This window comes from Carcharhinus amblyrhynchos, chromosome 2 (genome assembly GCF_965287045.1).
Source record: "Carcharhinus amblyrhynchos chromosome 2, sCarAmb.v2.hapA, whole genome shotgun sequence".
In the NCBI taxonomy this organism is placed as follows: domain Eukaryota; kingdom Metazoa; phylum Chordata; class Chondrichthyes; order Carcharhiniformes; family Carcharhinidae; genus Carcharhinus; species Carcharhinus amblyrhynchos.
The window spans coordinates 144,466,361-144,491,159 of NC_137325.1; the positions used below are offsets into that span (position 1 = coordinate 144,466,361).

General features: G+C 48.6%; 1 protein-coding gene across 1 annotated transcript in view; it reads left to right on the plus strand.

Moving 5' to 3' along the window:
- LOC145359951 (uncharacterized) overlaps positions 1-24,799 on the plus strand; it is a 141,136-nt gene that overhangs the window by 83,923 nt on the left and 32,414 nt on the right. The window contains exons 3-4 of the mRNA XM_080214843.1: positions 11,795-11,980; positions 17,394-17,519. Coding sequence (XP_080070969.1) covers positions 11,795-11,980; positions 17,394-17,519 — 312 coding nt within the window. The remainder of the gene's footprint in view (positions 1-11,794; positions 11,981-17,393; positions 17,520-24,799) is intronic.

Here is a 24,799-nt window from a genome sequence, read left to right on the forward strand (position 1 = left end):
CAACATTTTATAAACCTCTATCAGGTCACCTCTCAACCTTCGTCTCTCCAGGGAGAAGAGACTTAGCTCCCTCAACCTGTCTTCATAAGGCATGCCTCCCAATCCAGGCAACATCCTTGTAAATCTCTTCTGCACCCTCTCCATAGCTTCCACATCCTTCCTGTAGTGAGGCGACCAGAACTGCGCACAGTACTCCAAGTGGGGTCTGACAAGGGTCTTATAAAGTTGCAGCATTACCTCCCGACTTCTAAACTCAATCCCTCGATTAATGAAGGCCAGTACGCCATACGCCTTCTTGACCATATCCTCCACCTGCAAGGCCGATTTGAGCGTCCTCTGGACCTGGACCCCAAAATCCTTCTGTTCCTCTACACTGCTAAGAGTCCTACCCTTGATATTGTACTCCTTCAGCCCATTGGTCCTGCCAAAATGAACCACTACACATTTATCCGAGTTGAAGTCCATCTGCCACTTCTCCACCCAGTCTTGCATCCTATCTATGTCACGCTGCAACTTCTGACATCCCTCCGGACTATCCACAACACCACCAACCTTTGTATCGTCGGCGAACTTACTAACCCATCCCTCCACTTCCTCATCCAGGTCACTTATGAAAATGACAAACAGCAAGGGTTCTAGAACAGATTCCTGGAGCACTCCACTGGTGACCGACCTCCATGCAGAAAAAGACCCATCCACAACCACTCTCTGCCTTCTGCAGGCAAGCCAGTTCTGGATCCACAAGACCAAAGCTGCCTGAACCGTGTGCAGATGGGCGTAGGGTTGACAGGATTAAGGAAGTGAATGGGTGGCTCAGGGATTGGTGTGGGAGGAATGGGTTTGAATTTATGGGGCATTGGCACCAGTATTGGGGTAGGTGGGACCTGTTTGGGCGGGATGGGGTTGGTCTGAACCGTGCTGGGACCAGAGTGCTGGCGAATCGAGTAAAGAGGACTGTAGACAGGGCTTTAAACTAATTAGGGGGGGGAGGGTGCGAGGGTAGGTGATGTTACGAGGTCTAAAGTTAAGGAGAGGGTACATGTAAGGGAAGAGGCCGAGGATGTCCCAATAATAGAGGGAGTAGGGGGCGTGAGTAGGGTCCTTGTGCATGAGTCGCAAAAACCCAGCCTGCAGGTGCAGCAGGTGGTCAGGAAGGCGAATGGGATGCTGGCCTTCATAGCGAGGGGGATTGAATATAAAAGTAGGGAGGTCTTGCTGCAGCTGTATAGGGCATTGGTGAGGCCGCAGCTGGAGTACTGTGTGCAGTTTTGGGCGCCGCACCTGCGCAAGGATATTTTGGCCTTGGAGGGAGTGCAGAGGAGGTTTACTAGGCTGATACCGGAGTTGAGGGGGTTGAGCTATGAGGAGAGGCTGAATAAACTAGGCTTGTACTCGTTAGAGTTTAGAAGAATGAGGGGAGATCTCATTGAGACGTATAAGATGATGAATGGGATGGATAGGATAGAGGTGGAAAGACTCTTCCCACTCAAAAAAGACAGTAGGACTAGGGGGCACAGCCTCAAGATAAAGGGGGGGCGGTTCAGAACGGAGTTGAGGAGGAACTTCTTCACTCAAAGGGTGGTGAATCTCTGGAATTCTCTGCCCGTTGAAGTGGTGGAGGCTGCCTCGCTAAATATTTTTAAGAAGCGGGTTGATGGGTTTTTGATAAGAGAAGGGATTAAGGGTTATGGGGAGAGGGCGGGAAAGTGGAACTGAGCCACGACAGATCAGCCATGATCTTATTGAATGGCGGGGCAGGCTCGAAGGGCCAGATGGCCTACTTCTGCTCCTATTTCTTATGTTCTTATGTTCTTATGTTCTTATGTGAGTATAGTTGGTGGCGTTGCGGCAAATAGGGTCCAGGTGAAGGCTGGGATGAAAGCACTTTATCTGAATGCACGAAGCATTCGGAATAAAGTGGATGAGCTGGTGGCGCAGATCGACACAAATGGATACGATCTGGTGGCCATTACAGAGACGTGGCTGCAGAGTGACAGGGACTGGGAGCTGAATGTACAGGGCTATCACGTGTTTAGGAAGGATAGGCAGGAGGGAAAAGGGGGGAGCGTAGCTCTGCTGATTAAGGATAGCATCACGGTGGTAGCAAGGGATGATATTGGAGCCAAGGAGCAGAGGGTGGAATCGTTGTGGGTGGAGATTAGGAACAGCAAAGGGAGGAAGACGCTGGTGGGAGTCGCCTATAGGCCCCCGAATAATGATCTGGAGATGGGGCGGGCTGTTAACGCGCAAATAAGTGCGGCGTGCAGGAATGGGACGGCCGTAGTTATGGGGGATTTCAATCTGCATATTGATTGGTCGACCCATGTTGGACGCGGGGGGCTCGAGGAAGAGTTCTTGGAATGCTGCCGGGATAGTTTCCTCGAACAGTGTGTGTTGGAGCCGACGAGGGAGCGAGCTATCTTGGATCTGGTGCTATGTAATGAAGCGGGTAGAATTAGGGACCTTGTGGTGAAGGATCCTCTTGGGGAGAGTGATCATTGTATGGTGGAGTTTCTGGTGCAGATGGAGGAGGAGAAAGTGGGTTCCCGGACACGCGTCCTTTGTTTGAATAGAGGGGAGTATGGTAGGATGAGAGAAGAATTGGCGAATGTGGACTGGGGGAGCGCGTTGGAGGGAGGGTCTGTTGAGGAGCAGTGGAGGATCTTTAAGGAGATCTTTCTTGGTGCTCAACGGAAATTTGTTCCAATGGTCAAAAAGGATAGTAGGAGGAGAGGTAATAAGCCGTGGATAACGAAGGAGGTGAAGGAAAGTGTTAAACTAAAAGCGGAGGAATTTAGAGTAGCTAATAGTAGTGGGCGAGAAGAGGATTGGAAGAAGTTTAAATGTCAACAAAGATTGACAAAGAAGTTGATAAGGAAGGGTAGGCGAAACTATGAAGCTGGGCTAGCGCTTAATATAAAAAAGGATAGCAAGAGTTTTTATAAATATATAAAAAGGAAGAGGCTGGCTAGGGTGAATGTTGGTCCTTTAGAGGATGAGAAAGGGGACCTAGTGGTAGGGGATGGGGATATGGCTAAGGTATTGAATAACTTTTTTGTTTCTGTCTTCACGGAGGAGGACGTGAATAATTTGCCGGGTGTTAGCGATGGAAAGGTGGTAGGACTGGAGGGTCTTAATGACATTACTGTTCCTAGAAAGGCGGTACTCGACAGACTGGAGGGGCTGATTGTGGACAAGTCCCCAGGACCGGATGGAATGCATCCGAGGGTTCTGAAAGAAATGGCGGAGGTGATAGTGGATGCCTTGGTGGTTATTTTCCAAACGTCGCTGGATTCCGGGGAAGTGCCGGATGATTGGAAAACGGCTAATGTTACGCCGTTGTTTAAGAAGGGTGCCAGGCAAAAAGCGGGGAATTATAGGCCGGTTAGTTTAACGTCTGTGGTAGGTAAAATGTTAGAATCTGTCATTAAGGAGGAAATAGCGAGGCATCTTGAAGGGAATTGCTTGATAGAGCAGACGCAGCACGGTTTCATTAAAGGGAAGTCGTGTCTGACAAATTTACTGGAGTTCTATGAGGATGTGTCTAGGGCGGTGGATAGAGGAGAGCCGGTGGATGTGGTCTTTCTAGATTTTCAGAAGGCGTTTGACAAAGTGCCTCACAAGAGGTTATTGCAGAAGGTTGAGGGACATGGAGTTGGGGGTAGGGTGTTAGCGTGGATAGAGGATTGGTTGTCAAATAGGAGGCAGAGAGTGGGGGTCAACGGGTGCTATTCGGATTGGCGGATGGTGACTAGTGGAGTGCCCCAGGGGTCGGTGCTGGGGCCTCAGCTTTTTACCATTTATATAGATGATCTGGAGGAGGGAACCGAGTGTAGAGTGTCGAAATTTGCTGATGACACCAAGATTGGGGGAACGGCAAATTGTGCGGAGGGTGTGGAGAGTCTGCAGAAGGATCTAGATAGGCTGGGCGAATGGGCCAGGAAATGGCAAATGGAATTTAATGTTGGCAAGTGCGAGGTGGTCCGCTTTGGTAGGAAGAATGGTAGGAAGGACTATTACTTACGGGGCGAAAAACTGCAGCAGGCGACGGTGCAGAGGGACCTCGGGGTCCTTGTGCATGAGTCGCAAAAACCCAGCTTGCAGGTGGAACAGGTGGTCAGGAAGGCGAATGGGATGCTGGCCTTCATAGCGAGGGGGATTGAATATAAAAGTAGGGAGGTCTTGCTGCAGCTGTATAGGGCATTGGTGAGGCCGCAACTGGAGTACTGTGTGCATTTTTGGGCGCCGCACCTGCGCAAAGATATTTTGGCCTTGGAGGGAGTGCAGAGGAGGTTTACTAGGCTGATACCGGAGTTGAGGGGGTTGAGCTATGAGGAGAGGCTGAATAAACTGGGCTTGTACTCGTTAGAGTTTAGAAGAATGAGAGATCTCATTGAGACGTATAAGATGATGAATGGGATGGATAGGATAGAGGTGGAAAGACTCTTCCCGCTCAAAAAAGACAATAGGACTAGAGGGCACAGCCTCAAGATAAAAGGGGGGGCGGTTTAGAACGGAGTTGAGGAGGAATTTCTTCACTCAAAGGGTGGTGAATCTCTGGAATTCTCTGCCCGTTGAAGTGGTGGAGGCTGCCTCGCTAAATATTTTTAAGACGCGGGTTGATGGGTTTTTGATAGGAGAGGGGATTAAGGGTTATGGGGAGAGGGCGGGAAAGTGGACCTGAGCAGTGACAGATCAGCCATGATCTTATTGAATGGCGGGGCAGGCTCGAAGGGCTGGATGGCCTACTCCTGCTCCTATTTCTTATGTTCTTATGTTCTTGGATCCCATGCCCTCTCACCTTCTCAAAAGTCTTGCATGGGGGACCTTATCAAACGCCTTGCTGAAGTCCATGTAAACCACTGTTATTGATTAAAGCACAGCATTTGCTCTTAGTACTGTTTAATGTTATAACTTGATGGTTCATTATTAATGCCCAGTGCTGGAATTTGGGCTGGTGCTATTGGTGGCACTTCGTCCTGCTTGAGTACACCCAGCAATGGTTTGTGATCAGTGATGATCATGAATTCTCTGCCCATATAGGTACTGGTGGAATTTCATTACTGCGAAAATTATGGTCAGTCGTTATTTTTCGATCTAGGCTTACCTCCATTCCACTCTTGCTAGGGTCCTGGAGGCATATGCTTTTGGCTGTTCTTGTCCATTTTCTTTATGGGATTTATTTGGTTGGAACAGTGTTTAGCTGTTAAGGTTTATACAGTATCGTGGTTGTTTTTTCTTGTGTGTATTGGTAAAATCTTTTGCTAATTTTCTTTCTGTATATGTCAACTGTATACTTCAATAAACTGTTTGATAAGAGCACCGTAGTTGGTCATTTGAATCATACCTAACTGAAGCATCTCATGCTTACCCTAGCCAAATTCAAGTTGCAAAACTTATGATCCAGGCAGACTTCATAAAACACTTAGGAGTTTCTGACCTAAATTATAACATGTCCATGTTTGAACCAAGGCTTTAATGAGGTCAGGAACTGAGTGACCCTTGTGTAACCCAAACTGAGTGTCCAGGAGCATGTTATTGCTGAGTAAGTTCTTGATAGCACTGCAGATGACTCCTTCCATCACTTTACTGATGATTGAGAGTTGACTGATGGGGTGATAATTGGCTGAGTTGGATTTGTCCTGTTTCTTATGTACAAGACATACCTGGGCAATTTTGCACATTGCCAGATCGATGCTAGAGTTGCAGCTTTACTGGAAGAGCTTGGTTAAGGGTGTAGCAATTTCTGAAGTACAAGTCTTCAATACTATTGCTGGAATATTGTCAGGGCCCTTAGTTTTTGCACTATGCAGTTTCTTTGACCGTTTCTTTATGTCACGTGAAGTGAAGTGAATTGGCTGAACACGTATGATGCTGGGGACCTCCAGAGGAGGTTGAGATGGATCATTCACTCGGCACTCCATTTTGAAGATTTTTGCGAATGCTTCAGCCTTACCATTTGCAGTGATATGCTGGGCAATCTTTGTGGAACCCCCTTTTTTTCAGTTGTTTAATTGTCCATCATCATTCATGGCTGAATGTAGAGGAACTGCAGAGCTTAGGTCTGATCAGTTGGTTGTGGAATTATTTAGCTCTGTCTATTACCTGTTGTTTATGTTGCTTGGCACACAACTGGTCCTGTTTTGTAACTTCACAGGCTGAGTTTTTCTGAGCTCTTCCATGCTCTTCTGAATGGAAGGCTGTGATTAGCAATGATCCACAGGGATCAGTTCTGGGACCTTTGTTGTTCGTGGTATATATAAATTATTTGGAGGAAAATGTAGCTGGTCTGGTTAGTAAATTCACAGACGACACAAAAATTGGTGGAGTTGCGGATCATGAAGAGGATTGTTAGAGGATACAGCAACATGTACACCAGTTAGAGATTTGGGTGAAGAAATGGCAGATGGAGTTTAATCCAGACAAGTATGAGTTAATGCATTTTGGAAGGTCCAATGCATATAGGAATCATACAGTAAATGATAGAACCCTTAGAAGTATTGACAGGCAGAGAGATCTGGGTGTACATGTCCACCAATCACTGAAAGTGGCAACGCAGATGGATAAGGTAGTCAACGAAGCAAATGGCATGCTTGCCTTCATCGGTTAGGGATTGAATTAAAAAATTGGCAGGTCATGCTGCAGCTGTACCTCAGTCAGGCCTCATTTAGAATATTGTGTACAATTCTGTTCGCTACACTACCAGAAGGATGTGGATGCTTTGAACATAAGAACATAAGAAATAGGAGCAGGAGTAGGCCATCTAGCCCTTCGAGCCTGCCCCGCCATTCAATAAGATCATGGCTGATCTGTCACTGCTCAGTTCCACTTTCCCGCTTTCTCCCCATAACCCTTAATCCCCTCTCTCATCAAAAACCCATCAACCCGCGACTTAAAAATATTTAGCGAGGCAGCCTCCACCACTTCAACGGGCAGAGAATTCCAGAGATTCACCACCCTTTGAGTGAAGAAGTTCCTCCTCAACTCCGTTCTAAACCGCCCCCCCTTTTATCTTGAGGCTGTGCCCCCAGTCCTACTGTCTTTTTTGAGCGGGAAGAGTCTCTCCACCTCTATCCTGTCCATCCCATTCATCATCTTGTACGTCTCAATGAGATCTCCCCTCGTTCTTCTAAACTCTAACGAGTACAAGCCCAGTTTATTCAGCCTCTCCTCATAGCTCAACCCCCTCAACTCCGGTATCAGCCTAGTAAACCTCCTCTGCACTCCCTCCAAGGCCAAAATATCTTTGCGCAGGTGCGGCGCCCAAAACTGCACACAGTACTCCAGCTGCGGCCTCACCAATGCCCTATACAGCTGCAGCAAGACCTCCCTACTTTTATATTCAATCCCCCTCGCTATGAAGGCCAGCATCCCATTCGCCTTCCTGACCACCTGCTGCACCTGCAAGCTGGGTTTTTGCGACTCATGCACAAGGACCCCGAGGTCCCTCTGCTCTGTCGCCTGCTGCAGTTTTTCGCCCCCTAAGTAATAGTCCTTCCTACCATTCTTCCTACCAAAGTGGACCACCTCACACTTGCCAACATTAAATTCCATTTGCCATTTCCTGGCCCATTCGCCCAGCCTATCTAGATCCTTCTGCAGACTCTCCACACCCTCCGCACAATTTGCCGTTCCCCCAATCTTGGTGTCATCAGCAAATTTCGACACCCTACACTCGGTTCCCTCCTCCAGATCATCTGTATAAATGGTAAAAAGCTGAGGCCCCAGCACCGACCCCTGGGGCACTCCACTAGTCACCATCCGCCAATCCGAATAGCACCCGTTGACCCCCACTCTCTGCCTCCTATTTGACAACCAATCCTCTATCCACGCTAACACCCTACCCCCAACTCCATGTCCCTCGACCTTCTGCAATAACCTCTTGTGAGGTACTTTGTCAAACGCCTTCTGAAAATCTAGAAAGACCACATCCACCGGCTCTCCTCTATCCACCAGGTTTATCAGGATGTTGCCTGGTCTGGTGGATATTAGTTACAGAGAGAGGTTGGATAAACTTGGCTTATTCTCATTGGAATGACGGAGGTTGAGGGGTGACCTGATAGAGGTTTACAAGATTGAGTGGCATGAACAGAGTGGATAGTTAAATGCTCTTTCCTAGGGTAGAAAAACAAGTGGTAGGGAACATAGGTTTAAGGTACGTGGGGAAAAGTTTAGAGGAGATGTGCGAGGCAAGTTTTTTTTCACAGAACATAAGAACATAAGAAATAGGAGCAGGAGTAGGCCATCTAGCCCTTCGAGCCTGCCCTGCCATTCAGTAAGATCATGGCTGATCTGAAGTGGATCAGTTCCACTTTCCTGCCTGCTCCTCATCACCCTTAATTCCCTTATCTATTAGAAATCTATCTACCCGTGACTTAAACATATTCAAAGAGGTAGCCTCCACCACTTCAATGGGCAGAGAATTCCAGAGATTCACCACCTTCTGAGAGAAGTTCCTCCTCAACTCTGTTCTAAATTGCGCCCCCAGCCTCTCCCCTTATTTTGAGGCTGTGCCCTCTAGTTCCGGTTTCATAAGAACATAAGAAATAGGAGCAGGAGTAGGCCATCTAGCCCATTGAGCCTGCCCCGCCATTCAATAAGATCATGGCTGATCTGAAGTGGATCAGCTCCATTTTCCTGCTTTCTCCCCATAACCCTTAATTCCCCTGTCTATCAGAAACCTATCTACCCGTGACTTAAATATATTCAGTGAGGTAGCTTCCACCACTTCAATGGGCAGAGAATTCCAGAGATTCACCACCCTTTGAGTGAAGAAGTTCCTCCTCAACTCCAATCTAAACTGCCCCCCCTTATCTTGAGGCTGTGCCCTCTCATCTTGCTGTCCTTTCTAAGTGGGAAGAATCTCTCTACCTCTACCCTACCCTTCATTATCTTATACGTCTCTATAAGATCCCCCCTCAGCCTTCTGAACTCTAACGAGTACAGGCCCAGTCAATTTAACCTGTCCTCATAAGCTAACCCCCTCATCTCTGGTATCAGCCTGGTGAACCTTCTCTGTACTCCCTCCAAGGCCAATATATCCTTTCGCAAACAGAGGGTGATGAATGTCTGAAATGCGCTTTTTGGGGGTGGGGGGGGGTGCTGCTAGTGGGAGCAGGTACAATAGCAGCATTTAAGGGACAATTAGACAAGTACATGAATAGGATGGGAATGGAAGGATATGGACTCCCTAAGTGCACAAGGTTTTAGTTTAGGCAGGCATCATGATCGGCGCAGACTTGGAGGACTGAAGGGCCTGTTCCTGTGCTGCACATTTCTTTGTTCCTTGATGCCTCCCTTTTTTGAACTAGGGTTGATCCCCTGGCTTGATGGTAATGGAAGAATGGATGATATGCTGGGCCATGAGGTTACAGTTTGTAGTTGAATACAATTCTGTTGCTGCCCACAGTGCCTAATAAATGCACAATTTTGAACTGCCAGATTTGTTTGAAGTCTCTCCCAATGAGAACAGTGGTAGTGCCACACAATATGATGGAGGATATCCTCAATGTGAAGACAGGCCTTCTTCTCCACAAAGATTGTGCAGCGGCCTCTCCTATTACTGTCATGGACAAATGCATCTGTTGCAGGCGAGTAGAGGAGGATGAGATCAAATATGTTTTCCCGCATCATCTGCTGCAGTACCAGTCTAGCAGCTATGGGAGGAACAATGTATAATCCAGTAAGGAACCAGTTCAGTCATTGTGTAAACAATTAATAAAGTGTATTTATTAAAGTAAAATAAAGAAAAACGCGCATCAAGAAAAACTAATGTCCGCAATGGCCGTGATCTTACCGGCTTGTCACGCTGGTCGACCGGAGTGGCAAGCCGGTAAGGTGAGGCTGAAATTAGGATTGCGCCCAGTATTTCATCTCTCGCAATCTTAACAGCACTGATTTCCCCGGCACTGCCTGCCGGGCACTCTTGCAGTATCGAGGGGATGGGACATGAGAAGAAGCAGAGCCTTAGCAGGGGGATGCAGGTGGGGGAGCTCCATGGAAGGGGTAAGGTGAGAACTCTGCAGGGAGTGCTGATCAATGGGGGTGGTGATCGAGGGGGATAGCAGTTTTCCAAGCGATAATCAGGGGTGTGGTTGGGGGGGAGTGGGGCAAGTCCAGGGCAGTGAACGGGGAGTTAGGAGTGTGGAGGATTGTCTGGGGTGACGATTGGAGGGGTGAGGAGATGATGTCTACGGCAGCGATTGGGGGCTGGGGTAAGGAGGCAATGTCCAGGGCAGCAATCTGGGGGAGGAGGTGTGAGAGGGTGATGTCCAGGGGTAGCAATAGAGGGGAGCTGGGGTTGTTGCGGGGGGGGGGCAATGATTTGTGGAATAGGGGTGGCAATGTCTGGAGCGGCAATCAGGGATGCATGTAACTCTGCAGGGGTGGGGGATGAGAGTTCTGGAGCAGCAATTGGTGGGTCTGGTACTGCCTTGGGCAGAAATCGGGAGGGGTTGAGGGGTCAATATTCTGGGGGGAGGGTGGTGAGGGGGCGATATTCTAGGGGGGAAGGTGGGGGGGAGTGATATCTGGGTGGTGATTGCGGGGGGTGATGTCTGGGGTGGCAACTGGGCGAGTGGGGGGTGAGATGTCCGTGGTGGTGTTTGGGTGGAACTCTGCAAGGCCGGTGATCAGCAGGGAGGGAAGGGGATCAGCACAGGAAGTGTTTGCAGGTTGCCTGATGTCCATGGGAGCGGGGCTGGCAGTACATTGGGAGATGGATTTGCCTGCGCAGTGGAGGCCCTAGAGCTCAGCAATAGCTTCACTGGCGAGATTTGGCTTTGCCCCTCCTGCTACTGGTGAGAATCTAAAGCACTTCTAATTGGGAGAGCTTCTCCTTTATATCCATATGCTATTCTGGCTTCATTTGTGTTTATGGATATCCTGGTTTGGACTTGGATTGACTGATTATTATCATAGAAACTTGTGCTCATGTGGGCTTCTATGAATGGCCTTACTATTGAAGTATGCAACCCTGGCGTTGGTGCTTTGAGGTGAGTGAGGCAAAGATGTTTTGGCCTTGGAGGGAGTGCAGAGGAGGTTTACTAGGCTGATACCGGAGTTGAGGGGGTTGAGTTATGAGGAGAGGCTGAATAAACTGGGCTTGTACTCGTTAGAGTTTAGAAGAATGAGGGGAGATCTCATTGAGACGTACAAGATGATGAATGGGATGGACAGGATAGAGGTGGAGAGACTCTTCCCGCTCAGAAAAGACAGTAGGACTGGGGGCACAGCCTCAAGATAAAAGGGGGGCGGTTTAGAACGGAGTTGAGGAGGAACTTCTTCACTCAAAGGGTGGTGAATCTCTGGAATTCTCTGCCCGTTGAAGTGGTGGGAGGCTGCCTCGCTAAATATTTTTAAGACGCGGGTTGATGGGTTTTTGATAAGAGAGGGAATTAAGGGTTATGGGGAGAAAGCGGGAAAGTGGAACTGAGCAGTGACAGATCAGCCATGATCTTATTGAATGGCGGGGCAGGCTCGAAGGGCTAGATGGCCTACTCCTGCTCCTATTTCTTATGTTCTTACGTTCTTGTCTAATGAGTTCTACGTTCCTAATTAAATTATCACATTTTTATAAGGGACTTTTATAAGGGCCTCTCATCAACCAAAGCCTGTTGTAGACTGGCTTCTATGCTGGTTGGCATGGCCCCTCTTCTTTCTTAACCTCAGACTTGTCCTGAGGTTCATTGTCACAGGATGCACTTACTCGCAAGAAACAATACTTTTCACTGTCTATTAATACATGTGACAATAATAAATCAAATCAAAACTTATATTTCTTGTTTAAAATTAGATTTTTGGGTTTCGAGTTTTGTAGAAGATCCAAATCTGATGCCACCACCATCATCACCAGCATCAAAAGTTTGTCCAGCTGCAGCACATTCAGGACATGCAACGCCTCAAGTTTACCCCATGCGTGATCCCAGCTGTGGAGCATGTGCAGCTCCAGCTTCAAATGTGTCTGTCTGTCAGAGAAGAGGTAGGAGTAGCGTTATTAAAATGGGAATATATATAGATGTTAAATAAATTATACTGAGGAACTTACATGGTCATTCACAATAACTTGTCACCCTACCTAACCCCGGTCTACCCACCTTTCCATTTACCTCATCTATCCTGCCCATTTATTTCATCCACCCTACCCTCTTTAGCACCTAACCATTGACTCATTCACTCACTCTTCACTCATGTAAATAACTTTTCAGTGTGTTAGTAAATGTGTTAATTTTTCAGTGTGTTCACAAATGTTTGTGAAAAAATTTCAAAAAAAAAAATTCCTTCCATTGTTTGCTGGAGCAGACGAGTGAAGGAGCAGAGAGAGAGCTAAGATTTTACCTGTTAAAAACCAGTTTAAAATAAGTTTAAAGCACTTTGTTCTTTGTAGAACTGTTTAAAGCATTTATTTATTGTATTTACTGCTTTAAGAATTCTGAAGGAGTGGTTAGCAGGCAGTTGTGGGACGTCAGCTTTAAATCAGCGCCAGGTTTAAAAGGAGGCCTGGTGTAGACAGCGGGCAGCGTCTGAGCAGGCAGCGGAGTGAGGGGGAAACAGAGTGAGCTACTAGGGCTTAATATCAAAAAGGGCTTGAAGGAAAAAAGGCCAGGTGAGTTCGTTTGAAAAACAAAAAAACAAAAAAAAAATTTTTTTCAAAACTACTACAGTGAATAATGGAGGGGCATGTGATGTGTGGTTTCTGTATGATGTGGGAACTGGTGGACCCCAGGGTCCATCCCAGTGACCATGTCTGCAGTAAGTGCAGGTTGCTGGAGGAGCTCCAGCTCAGGGTAAATGAGCTGGCCTCTGAGCTACAGACACTGAGGCTCATCAAGGGGAGAGAGGGTGCCATTGTCAATGGGGTGCAAGTGACATCCACCCCCCTAGACTGGCTAACTCTAAGGGTCAGGGACAAGAGGGGGCTGCTGGGAGGAGGAAGGGGGGTGAGGAGCAGAGGCCTCAGCCTCTTAATCTGCATAACAAGTTTGAGGTTCTTGCTTCCAGGCTGGACGAGAACGAGGCAGGTGAGGTTGGTGAGAAAACTGCACACGGTACAGTGCTGCAGCAGGACATAGGCAAAGAGAAGGGGAAAAGGAACGTAGTAGTGATTGGGGATAGTGGGGTGAAGGGTATTGACACTGTCCTTTGTCACAATGACAAAGTGCACAGAAGGGTGTGTTGTCTGCCCGGTGCTCGGGTACGGGATGTCGCAGCTGGGCTGCAGAGGAACCTGGAGTGGGAGGGTGAGAATCCGGTTGTTGTGGTACATGTGGGTGCCGGCGACGCAAGCAAAATGCAGACTGATTATCTGGGGAGGGAGTATGAAAAGCTGGGAATGGAATTAAAAAGTAGAACCGACAAGGTGGTTATCACTGGGCTACTGCCTGAACCGTGTGCAGACGGGCATAGGGTTGACAGGATTAAGGAAGTGAATGGGTGGCTCAGGGATTGGTGTGGGAGGAATGGGTTTGAATTTATGGGGCATTGGCACCAGTATTGGGGTAGGTGGGACCTGTTTGGGCGGGATGGGGTTGGTCTGAACCGTGCTGGGACCAGAGTGCTGGCGAATCGAGTAAAGAGGACTGTAGACAGGGCTTTAAACTAATTAGGGGGGGGAGGGTGCGAGGGTAGGTGATGTTACGAGGTCTAAAGTTAAGGAGAGGGTACATGTAAGGGAAGAGGCCGAGGATGTCCCAATAATAGAGGGAGTAGGGGGCGTGAGTATAGTTGGTGGCGTTGCGGCAAATAGGGTCCAGGTGAAGGCTGGGATGAAAGCACTTTATCTGAATGCACGAAGCATTCGGAATAAAGTGGATGAGCTGGTGGCGCAGATCGACACAAATGGATACGATCTGGTGGCCATTACAGAGACGTGGCTGCAGGGTGACAGGGACTGGGAGCTGAATGTACAGGGCTATCAAGTGTTTAGGAAGGATAGGCAGGAGGGAAAAGGGGGGAGCGTAGCTCTGCTGATTAAGGATAGCATCACGGTGGTAGCAAGGGATGATATTGGAGCCAAGGAGCAGAGGGTGGAATCGTTGTGGGTGGAGATTAGGAACAGCAAAGGGAGGAAGACGCTGGTGGGTGTCGTCTATAGGCCCCCGAATAATGATCTGGAGGTGGGGCGGGCTGTTAACGCGCAAATAAGTGCGGCGTGCAGGAATGGGACGGCCGTAGTTATGGGGGATTTCAATCTGCATATTGATTGGTCGACCCATGTTGGACGCGGGGGGCTCGAGGAAGAGTTCTTGGAATGCTGCCGGGATAGTTTCCTCGAACAGTGTGTGTTGGAGCCGACGAGGGAGCGAGCTATCTTGGATCTGGTGCTATGTAATGAAGCGGGTAGAATTAGGGACCTTGTGGTGAAGAATCCTCTTGGGGAGAGTGATCATTGTATGGTGGAGTTTCTGGTGCAGATGGAGGAGGAGAAAGTGGGTTCCCGGACACGCGTCCTTTGTTTGAATAGAGGGGAGTACGGTAGGATGAGAGAAGAATTGGCGAATGTGGACTGGGGGAGCGCATTGGAGGGAGGGTCTGTTGAGGAGCAGTGGAGGATCTTTAAGGAGATCTTTCTTGGTGCTCAGCGGAAATTTATTCCGATGGTCAAAAAGGATAGTAGGAGGAGAGGTAATAAGCCGTGGATAACGAAGGAGGTGAAGGAAACTGTTAAACTAAAAGCGGAGGAATTTAGAGTAGCTAAGAGTAGTGGGCAAGAAGAGGATTGGGAGAGGTTTAAATATCAACAAAGATTGACAAAGAAGTTGATAAAGAAGGGTAGGCGAAACTATGAAGCTGGGCTAGCGCTTAATATAAAAAAGGATAGCAAGAGTTTTTATAAATATATAAAAAGGAAGAGGCTGGCTAGGGTGAATGTTGGTCCTTTAGAGGATGAGAAAGGGGACCTAGTGGTAGGGGATGGGGATATGGCTAAGGTATTGAATAACTTTTTTGTTTCTGTCTTCACGGAGGAGGACGTGAATAATTTGCCGGGTGTTAGCGATGGAAAGGTGGTAGGACTGGAGGGTCTTAATGACATTACTGTTACTAGAGAGGCGGTGCTCGACAGACTGGAGGGGCTGATTGTGGACAAGTCCCCAGGACCGGATGGAATGCATCCGAGGGTTCTGAAAGAAATGGCGGAGGTGATAGTGGATGCCTTGGTGGTTATTTTCCAAACGTCGCTGGATTCCGGGGAAGTGCCGGATGATTGGAAAACGGCTAATGTTACGCCATTGTTTAAGAAGGGTGCCAGGCAAAAGGCGGGGAATTATAGGCCGGTTAGTTTAACGTCTGTGGTAGGTAAAATGTTAGAATCTGTCATTTAGGAGGAAATAGCGAGGCATCTTGAAGGGAATTGCTTGATAGAGCAGACGCAGCACGGTTTCATTAAAGGGAAGTCGTGTCTGACAAATTTACTGGAGTTCTATGAGGATGTGTCTAGGGCGGTGGATAGAGGAGAGCCGGTGGATGTGGTCTTTCTAGATTTTCAGAAGGCGTTTGACAAAGTGCCTCACAAGAGGTTATTGCAGAAGGTTGAGGGACATGGAGTTGGGGGTAGGGTGTTAGCGTGGATAGAGGATTGGTTGTCAAATAGGAGGCAGAGAGTGGGGGTCAACGGGTGCTATTCGGATTGGCGGATGGTGACTAGTGGAGTGCCCCAGGGGTCGGTGCTGGGGCCTCAGCTTTTTACCATTTATATAGATGATCTGGAGGAGGGAACCGAGTGTAGAGTGTCGAAATTTGCTGATGACACCAAGATTGGGGGAACGGCAAATTGTGCGGAGGGTGTGGAGAGTCTGCAGAAGGATCTAGATAGGCTGGGCGAATGGGCCAGGAAATGGCAAATGGAATTTAATGTTGGCAAGTGTGAGGTGGTCCACTTTGGTAGGAAGAATGGTAGGAAGGACTATTACTTACGGGGCGAAAAACTGCAGCAGGCGACGGTGCAGAGGGACCTCGGGGTCCTTGTGCATGAGTCGCAAAAACCCAGCTTGCAGGTGCAGCAGGTGGTCAGGAAGGTGAATGGGATGCTGGCCTTCATAGCGAGGGGGATTGAATATAAAAGTAGGGAGGTCTTGCTGCGGCTGTATAGGGCATTGGTGAGGCCGCAGCTGGAGTACTGTGTGCATTTTTGGGCGCCGCACCTGCGCAAAGATATTTTGGCCTTGGAGGGAGTGCAGAGGAGGTTTACTAGGCTACCGGAGTTGAGGGGGTTGAGCTATGAGGAGAGGCTGAATAAACTGGGCTTGTACTCGTTAGAGTTTAGAAGAACGAGGGGAGATCTCATTGAGACGTATAAGATGATGAATGGGATGGATATGATAGAGGTGGAGAGACTCTTCCCACTCAAAAAAGACAGTAGGACTAGGGGGCACAGCCTCAAGATAAAAGGGGGGCGGTTTAGAACGGAGTTGAGGAGGAACTTCTTCACTCAAAGGGTGGTGAATCTCTGGAATTCTCTGCCCGTTGAAGTGGTGGATGCTGCCTCGCTAAATATTTTTAAGACGCGGGTTGATGGGTTTTTGATAGGAGAGGGGATTAAGGGTTATGGGGAGAGGGCGGGAAAGTGGAACTGAGCAGCGACAGATCAGCCATGATCTTATTGAATGGCGGGGCAGGTTCGAAGGGCTGGATGGCCTACTCCTGCTCCTATTTCTTATGTTCTTACGTTCTTAAATAGCAGCTATTACATAAAAATGGTGTGTGGTTTGCCTCCCCAGCTTCCCCTATGACTCCTGATGATCTCGCTCTAAAAGAAAGCAGTCCAATGGTGATTTTTAAAAGTTCATTCATAGGATCTGGGTGTCACTGGCTGGACCACATTTAACGCCCATCTCTCATTGCTCTTGAATTAATTGGCTTGCTCATTTCAAAGAGCTTTTAAGTGTCAACCACATTGCTGGGCATCTGGATCTGTAGATCAGGCTAATGGTTTCCAGATTTTCTTGTTGAGTTCAAATTCCATCATCTTCCATGGTGAGGTTCAAACTCTGGGTCTCTAGATTGCTTGTCAGTCACTGTAGCGCTACATCATTGTGCTGCTCCTCGGAAGATTTGGGCATTTAGTCAGGATCTTGTGCATACCCCCCAGCAAGTATCCCCATAGCAGAGGCAGCAAACTATTGACCCTGTTGGCAGAGAGTGTGAACAACAGGAAAATGGTAAACTCATTGACAGCCGTAGGACCAGAAACCCACTGACAGCAGTGGGACCAGAGGCTTCCGCTGCCAGCCAGTTGTGGTCCACCTCCACTGTTGCAAAGCAGCCTGGGGGGTGGAGAATGGGGGATGGAGGGTGGTGGGGGAAGAGGTCAGCACGGGGTGCAGAAATAAAAAATTTCACGTGATAGATTTGTTTAGTGTTTGTATGCATAACCTATTTTTCTTGTTTAAAATTAGATCACCAGGTCTCAAATGTGGTGGCACCACTTCCAACATCAGCATCACCAGTTCGTCCAACACCATCAGTTTGTCCAGATGCAGCACATTCAATAAATACATCATCTCAAGCCTGTGCCTTGCCAGGTATAGTGTATTGAAAATTACTGAATCATTTTTATTTCTGGCTATAAACATGCCACTTATTCACTGGTCAGGTAGTAATAGCATTAAACAAACATTAATTTAAATATGTTATGTTGAGAAACTGAATGATCGTTCACAGAAACAGGGATTAGCACAACATGAAAGTATTCTATTCTGCCTTTCTAGTCTGCACCAGCTCTTTCAAAGTCACTACATTAGTCTTTCTCGTATCCTTGCAATTTTTCTCCTTAAAATATTTGTCAATTTCTTTTTAAAGATGGCTATTGAATTATTAAACACTTTTTCCTTTCTGAAAGTGCACTCAAAATTGTGACCACTAGTCCTATAAAAAGGTTTTTCCTCTGTTGTCTTTTGGTTTTTTGACAATCACATTATGTTTGTGTCTCCTTCAATCTCTTAGTTATGGGATACTTCATGAATTTAAATATCTTTGTGAAACCTCTTAGCCTTTTCTACTCCAACAAGAATAACCTCAATTTTTGTAACCTATGTATGTAATTCTCATGCCCACAACTATTCCAGTAAATATCTAGCATATCCCATCCAAACTTTTCACTGCAGTTCATTGAAACATAGAAACTAGAAGTTGGAGTAGGATATTCAGCCCTTTGAACCTGCTCTGCATTCATTCTGATCATGACTGATCATTGAATTCAATATCTTGATCCCCCTTTTTCCTATATCCCTTGATCCCTTTAGCCCCAAGAGCTATGTCTAATTTTTGCTTGAAATCAGATAACGTTTTGGCCTCAGCAATATTCTGTGGTAGTGAATTCCGCACACTCAGCACCTTCTGGATGAAGAAATATTTCCTCACCTCAGTTCTAAAAGGTTTACCCCTTATCCTCAAACTATGATCCCTAGTTCTGGACTCCCCAACCATTGGCAATATTGTTTGGTGCATCAGATTGGGAGATGCATGTATCTGCCATTTTGCGGGATGCCTGTGAGCACATCTCCCAATCAGAAAAAAAGACTGTGCTGAAAACAGGCCTACCGCTGATTTGCAACAACTTACCATGCTTTAGCGTGCCATTATCGGGATCGACACAGCAATCTTTGCCCACATTAGGGTCTCCTACCTCTTTGGCGTAATGTCACTTTGGCGCGAATCAGAGTAGGTTTATAAAGGTCTCAGTCTGATGTGGCAGCGTTGAACTGGCATGAGGAGGTACGTGCAGTGGACCTGAAGCGAGCAGAGTGCAGGGGATGTTTCAGGCAGGCTCTGGAGATACTTATTTGGCTTCTTCCCGGCTGTCTTCAGGTGCTGGCCCATGGATCAGTGATATCTGCGGGGGTGACGAGGGGAGTTCTATTTTCTTAGAGTTCTGTGGGGGGAGGGTCCTGAAGGAGTTCTGCACAGCTTTCCTCTTGAAGGCAGTGCTATAGCTCTGTGGGGGAAGGGTCCTAATGGAGCCCACTTCAGCCTTCCCCTTGATGCCACTGTGCAATGATATTGTCTTGCCATGGGGATGTGGTCAGGGACTGCACTGAGTGCTGGGGTTCTGGGGGGGGGAGGAAGGAGTGCACCATTGTGCTGAGGCCTAACCAGATGAAGCAGCTGCTGCTCCAGGCTGGAGTGCTGAGATTCAGACATGGACTGCATGGAATCTGCTGTCACTGGGCACCCATATGGTGCTGATTTGCAGTCTGTCCTTGCTCCGTGACACTGATCAGCAACACGTGTCTGTAACAGATGTTGCAGCTGTACACATGGCAATGGCTCAAAGGTGTGCACTGCTGCACATCGACTTGCATAATCTGTGCCAGGACTTTCACGATGGAAATTTCAGGCAAATAATCAGATCACACATAGCACCATGGATTGTGTGGTGTTGCCATCACCCACAATTAGGGATATTGGCCCAAGTGAGGGATTGGGGTGATGCTGGGTCTATGCAGCCAGTGATAATAATCTGTCATTCTTTGCTTTTTCCAAACCCTACTGTGAAGATGGATATTGAACTGATAGATTTGGAGCTGGCCATTATGGAGGCAGATGAGGAGGAGGATGAGACAGCTGAGGAGGTGGAGGGCATGGGGAGACCACTGCAGGAACAACCAATACCAGTCCCTCAGGAAGGAGGGCAGGGGGCTGCCACTGAGGGCCAGGAAGTCTCGCGAAAGGGTGCACAGAAGGCAGAGGATGCAGAGGGCAAGGAGGTACAGCCCCTGAATTCATTTGAGGCCCTTTTGGAGAGGATGTGCCATCACCAGCTGCAGCTCCCAAGAGCACAGTGCGACATCTATGAAGTGCTCACACACCTGGCATCTTAGGGGAGGGACGGCCACCCGCTCCCTGTGGATGTTAAGGTGACTGCTGCCCTGAACTTTTTTGCATCTGAGTCATTTCAGGCACCCAATGGTGACCTCATTGGGATCTTTCCGGCCTCCATGCACAGATGTGTGTGGTAGGTCCCAGGTACCCTGTATACCTGCGCAGGATAGTACATAAACTTTGATGTGGGCCGTGCACAGCAGGAGACTGGGGCTGTAGGCTTCGCAGCCATTGCAGGGATGCTGAATGTACAGGGAGCAGTGGATGGGACACACATTGCCTTACTGGCCCATGTGGAGCACCGCAGCCATTTGTCAACAGGCAAGGATTCCACTCCCTGAATATGCAGATTGTGTGTGATCATCACATGTGGAACATGCGAGTCAGTGCACACCATCCACGGAGCGTCCTTGACAGCTTTGTACTCAAGCAGTTCTCTTTGAAGACCAGTCTATTCGGACATCCCTGGCCTCTTTGAAAACCAGTCTAGGAATGGCTACTGGATGACATGGGTTACCTGCTAAGGTCATGGTTGATGATGCCTGTGCGGAGGCCTGAGACTGAGGTGGAGACCCGCTACAACGAGGCCCATGCAGTCATCTGGTCCACAGTAGAGTGATGCATCAACCTGCTTAAAATGCAGTTCTGGTGCTTGGACCGCTCTGGGTGGGTGGGGTCCATCAGTATGACCCTGTGCGTGCTTCATGCATCATCATTGTTTGCTGCTCTCCACACAACATCGCCCAGCAGCAGGGAGATCAGCTGGAACAACAGGAGGAGGAGGAGGAGGAGGAAGAGCGGTACCCTGCCGTATGAGAAGCCAGAGGAAAGAAGGCATGCGGTGATGTTAGATGTCTAGTAGGGAAGGGCAGCGAGGGATGCCTTAATTGCAGCCCGCTGGTGCAGCTGCCATTCCCCCATCAAACGGAACTGGGCCCTCAAATTACCTCATCTTCCCCAGCCTCTCTCATCCCACCACCCTGTCCCCAAGAAACATCCAAACCTATTAATGAGCCTGGGTTGGCAATGGTTGTGAGCCTTGGTTGAAAGCTGGATGATGACAACTTGCTATTGTGCACAGTGGGATCCTGCCCCTGGTGTCATTCAAGTCTGATTCCTACCTGTTCTCCAAATGCATGGTGCCACCCCGGCCCATGTAGCAATAAGGGTACATGTTTGGAGGGCAATCAGTGGGGAAGGGATGGGCACTTGCACCAAGGTCTGGTGGATGTTGCAGAAGGTAGGGCAGGCACTCTGTAACATGTGGCTGAGTCTCACAAGGCACAAACGACAGCACCTCTGTGCATGCCAATGGGGACCACTCAGCTCTGTCAAAGGGGATGGGGGAATCAGAGACACATAAGTCACAGCTGTGAGGTGCAAATAAAAGTTTACTGTGCTCTTAGCATTAGTGACAAATAAACCCTGACTACTGGTGACCTTTACTGTGTCCTCTGTGAACCTACAACTTTCTAACTTTGTGTGGCCTACTGCTTCTCCTAGGTGCTACCCCATGATGCACATTGGAGGTGGAGGTGTCCAGCTGTGATGCACACCCCATTGTCTGTGATCCCCTTGGTAAAGATTCCCTGGATAGCTGGGATCTGGAAGGCCCCAGCTGACTTGCAGATGACACTGTTTCTGTGCCGCTCTGTTCATCTAGCTGGCCCTGAGATGCTCTGCTGTAAGGAAGGGAGTAATCAGAAGGTTTCGAGACATATGGGATCTCCTGGCTGAAAGGCCCCTCATAGGCTCGAGCCCCTCCTCCTCCTTTGGGGTGCCAAGAGGCCCTGGGTAGCTGGACTCAACACCAGAAACTCCAGTGTCACCTGGCTGTGCCAGTCCTTGAAGTCTAGATGCGCCTGCCCCATGGTCTGTGATCCTTCAGCCCTGGCCCTCTGATGACTGGGCCAAGCTTGGGAGACTCTCCCTGCCTCTGTGAGAGAGGCAGGCTCTGGAAGCCCCTCAGCATTAGCTCTCTGAGGCTGTGCTGTTAAATTGTCAAGGCTCACAGCCACAAAGAAATAGAACAGAGAAAATTACAGCACAAGAACAGGCTCTTTGGCCCTCCAAGCTGTCACTGACCATGCTGTCCAACTGAACTAAAACCCCTACCCTTCCAGGGACCATATCTCTCCATTCCCATTCTATTTATGTAATTGTCAAGATGCCCTTAAAAGTCACTATTGTATATGCTTCCACTACCTCCCCCAGCAGCAAATTCTAGGCCACAGCCTGTTTCAGAATGCCAGCGAGAGCCCCAGTCATGGCCAGCAGTGTCTCCCACATACCCACCAAATGGCCAAGAAATGATGTGCCTCCTGGGTGCCGGCAACAGCCTCACCCGTGGCCTGCTGTGTTTCCAGGATGGCCTGGACCCTGTCACCCGAGAGGACAGATCCCTGGGCCAGACTTTCTACTGCAGTTACCATCCTTGCAGTGTTGGCCTGGTTCACATACTGTGTCAGCACCACCTCCTATGACAGCACCCTGTTTGACTCCCCTAAACAGTCGCAGCATGGTTGCTGACAGCCCTTCCATAACTCCCTGGGTTTCCTGATGTATCTCCACCAGCTTTGGGATGAACGAACCCCGAGGTCTGGCATCTGGTTTGGGGAAAGCTGACTCTTGGTCACCAGCAGACCTCTGTGTGTTTGGGCCCTCCACTATGCCCACCTCCACTTGATGTGCATCAGTGTCTGTGATGTGCTCATCAGTAAGCGACTCAGAAGCCTCAGCACTAAAGTTCCTACCGTGTTGATAGTCTCTGTGTTGGTGGGTTGTGTGCTAGATACTGGTGCCGCTTCAGTGGTGCTGCCCTCGAAGAATTCTTCAGAGTCCCCCTCTGAGGTGTCACCCAGGGGGTTGTGGGGAGTTTGCTGAATGGCATCAGGAGGGGGGCGCCAACACCCAAAGGACCAGGTTCCTTTGGATCCAGAGCTGCAATAAAGAAGAGGAATTAAGGGGAGGGAGGTAAATCATTGTATGCAGCATCACACTTACTTCGAGGAGGACCCAGGTTTGAGGGCTACACTGATGCTCACTTGCATGGTGGACGCCGACCTGGCTGTCCATCACCATTTGGGATGGCCCATCACCCCATGCCAGCACTGTGACATGCTGCTGAAAGCCAGTCAGCTGCTGCAGGTCAGGCACACCACCATCAATCTGAGCCCCCTTGTGGTAGTTACGCATGCTTTTCTCCTGTGGGAACATAAGGTGGATAGCAAGCATTAATATATTGAAGTGCATAGTGTGCAATGTGTGCCTGTGTCTTGGACGTTGTCCTGGCAGTTTTGGGTAAAAGGCGTGCTCGTTGAGGGGTGAGGAGAAGGGGTTAGATTCTGTTCCTGGAGGAAGGGTCCTTGTTGCATGCCCTTCTGGTGTCAAAGCATGGCTTCAGATCCATGCCAACCATGTGTGAGTTTTCAAATGAGATGCTCACTCACCCTTGCTGCCCGAAGAAGGTCTTACAGTTTCTTCCTGCACTGCTGGCCAGACCATGGTGTCAGGCTCCTGGCATTCAGTGTATCTGCCACCTCCTCCCACAGTGCCTTGGCGGCTGCACCCCTTGGGCAAGGGCCCTGTTTGGGGAAGATCCATTGGTGCCACAGTATTAAGTAGGCGGTCCTGATCAGCCTTGGCGAATCTTGGGGTTGGTTCCCTCAAAGATATCTTCATGGTGTGACTGGCTGTGTGCCCATTCTTGCAGCTTATATACAGGTCTGGCGTATTAGGGAAGACGCAGTAAGAAGTTTCACAACACCAGGTTAAAGTCCAACAGGTTTATTTGGTAGCAAATTCCACTAGCTTTCTGAGCACTTGCTGCTCCTTCGTCAGGTGAGTGGGAGTCCTTTTCACAGACAGGGCATATAAAGACACAAACTCTATTTACAAAATAATGGTTGGCATGCGAGTCTTTACTGGTAATCAAGTCTCAAAGTGTGAGTGGAGAGAGCGGTAAGCACAGGTTAAAGAGATGTATATTGTCTCCAGACAAAACAGTAAGTGAGATGTTGCAAGCCCAGGCAAGTCATGGGGGTTACAGATAGTGTGACATGAACCGAAGATCCTGGTTGAGACCGTCCTCATGTGTGCGAAACTTTCTATCAGTCTTTGCTCAGCGACTGCGCTGTCATGTGTCGTGAAGGCCGCCTTGGAGAATGCTTATCTGAAGATCAGAGGCCGAATGCCCGTGACCGCTGAAGTGTTCCCCAACAGGAAGAGAGCACTCTTGCCTAGTAATTGTTGAGTGGTGTTCATTCATCTGCTGTCGTAGTGTCTGCACGGTCTCTCCAATGTACCATGACTCGGGACATCCTTTCCTGCAGCGTATCAGGTAGACAACGTTGGCCGAGTTGCAAGAGTATGTGCCGTGTACCTGGTGGATGGTGTTCTCACGTAAGGTAAGGGCATCCGTGTCGATGATCCGGCATGTCTTGCAGAGGTTGCTGTGGCAGGGTTGTGTTATGTCGTGATCACTGTTGTCCTGAAGACTGGGTAGTTTGCTGCGGACAATGGTCTGTTTGAGGTTGTGCGGTTGTTTGAAGGCAAGATGTGGGGATGGCCTTGATGAGATGTTCGTCTTCATCAATGACATGTTGAAGGCTCTGGACAAGATGTCGTAGCTTCTCTGCTCAGAGGAAGTACTGGATGACGAAGTCCCATGTTGTTCTTCTGAGGAAGTTGTGCAGTTTTTTGCTGTGGCGCGTCGGAACTGTCGATTGATGAGTTGAGCACCATATCCTTGTATTAGGATATACAGGTGCGGTGATTTTGGCCAGTCATGGGCCAGATGCAACAGTTCTTTGTGAAAACCAGCTTTCTATCCTTCTCAAGAAATTATCTGCAATCCCATGTGCTTTAACTTTACGTAGTAGTCTGTTATGTGAGACTTTTGAAAGAATTCTGAAAGTCTACCTAAAAAATATCCAGTGGTTCTCCTTAGTCAACCGTACTAGGTACATCCTCAAAAAATTCC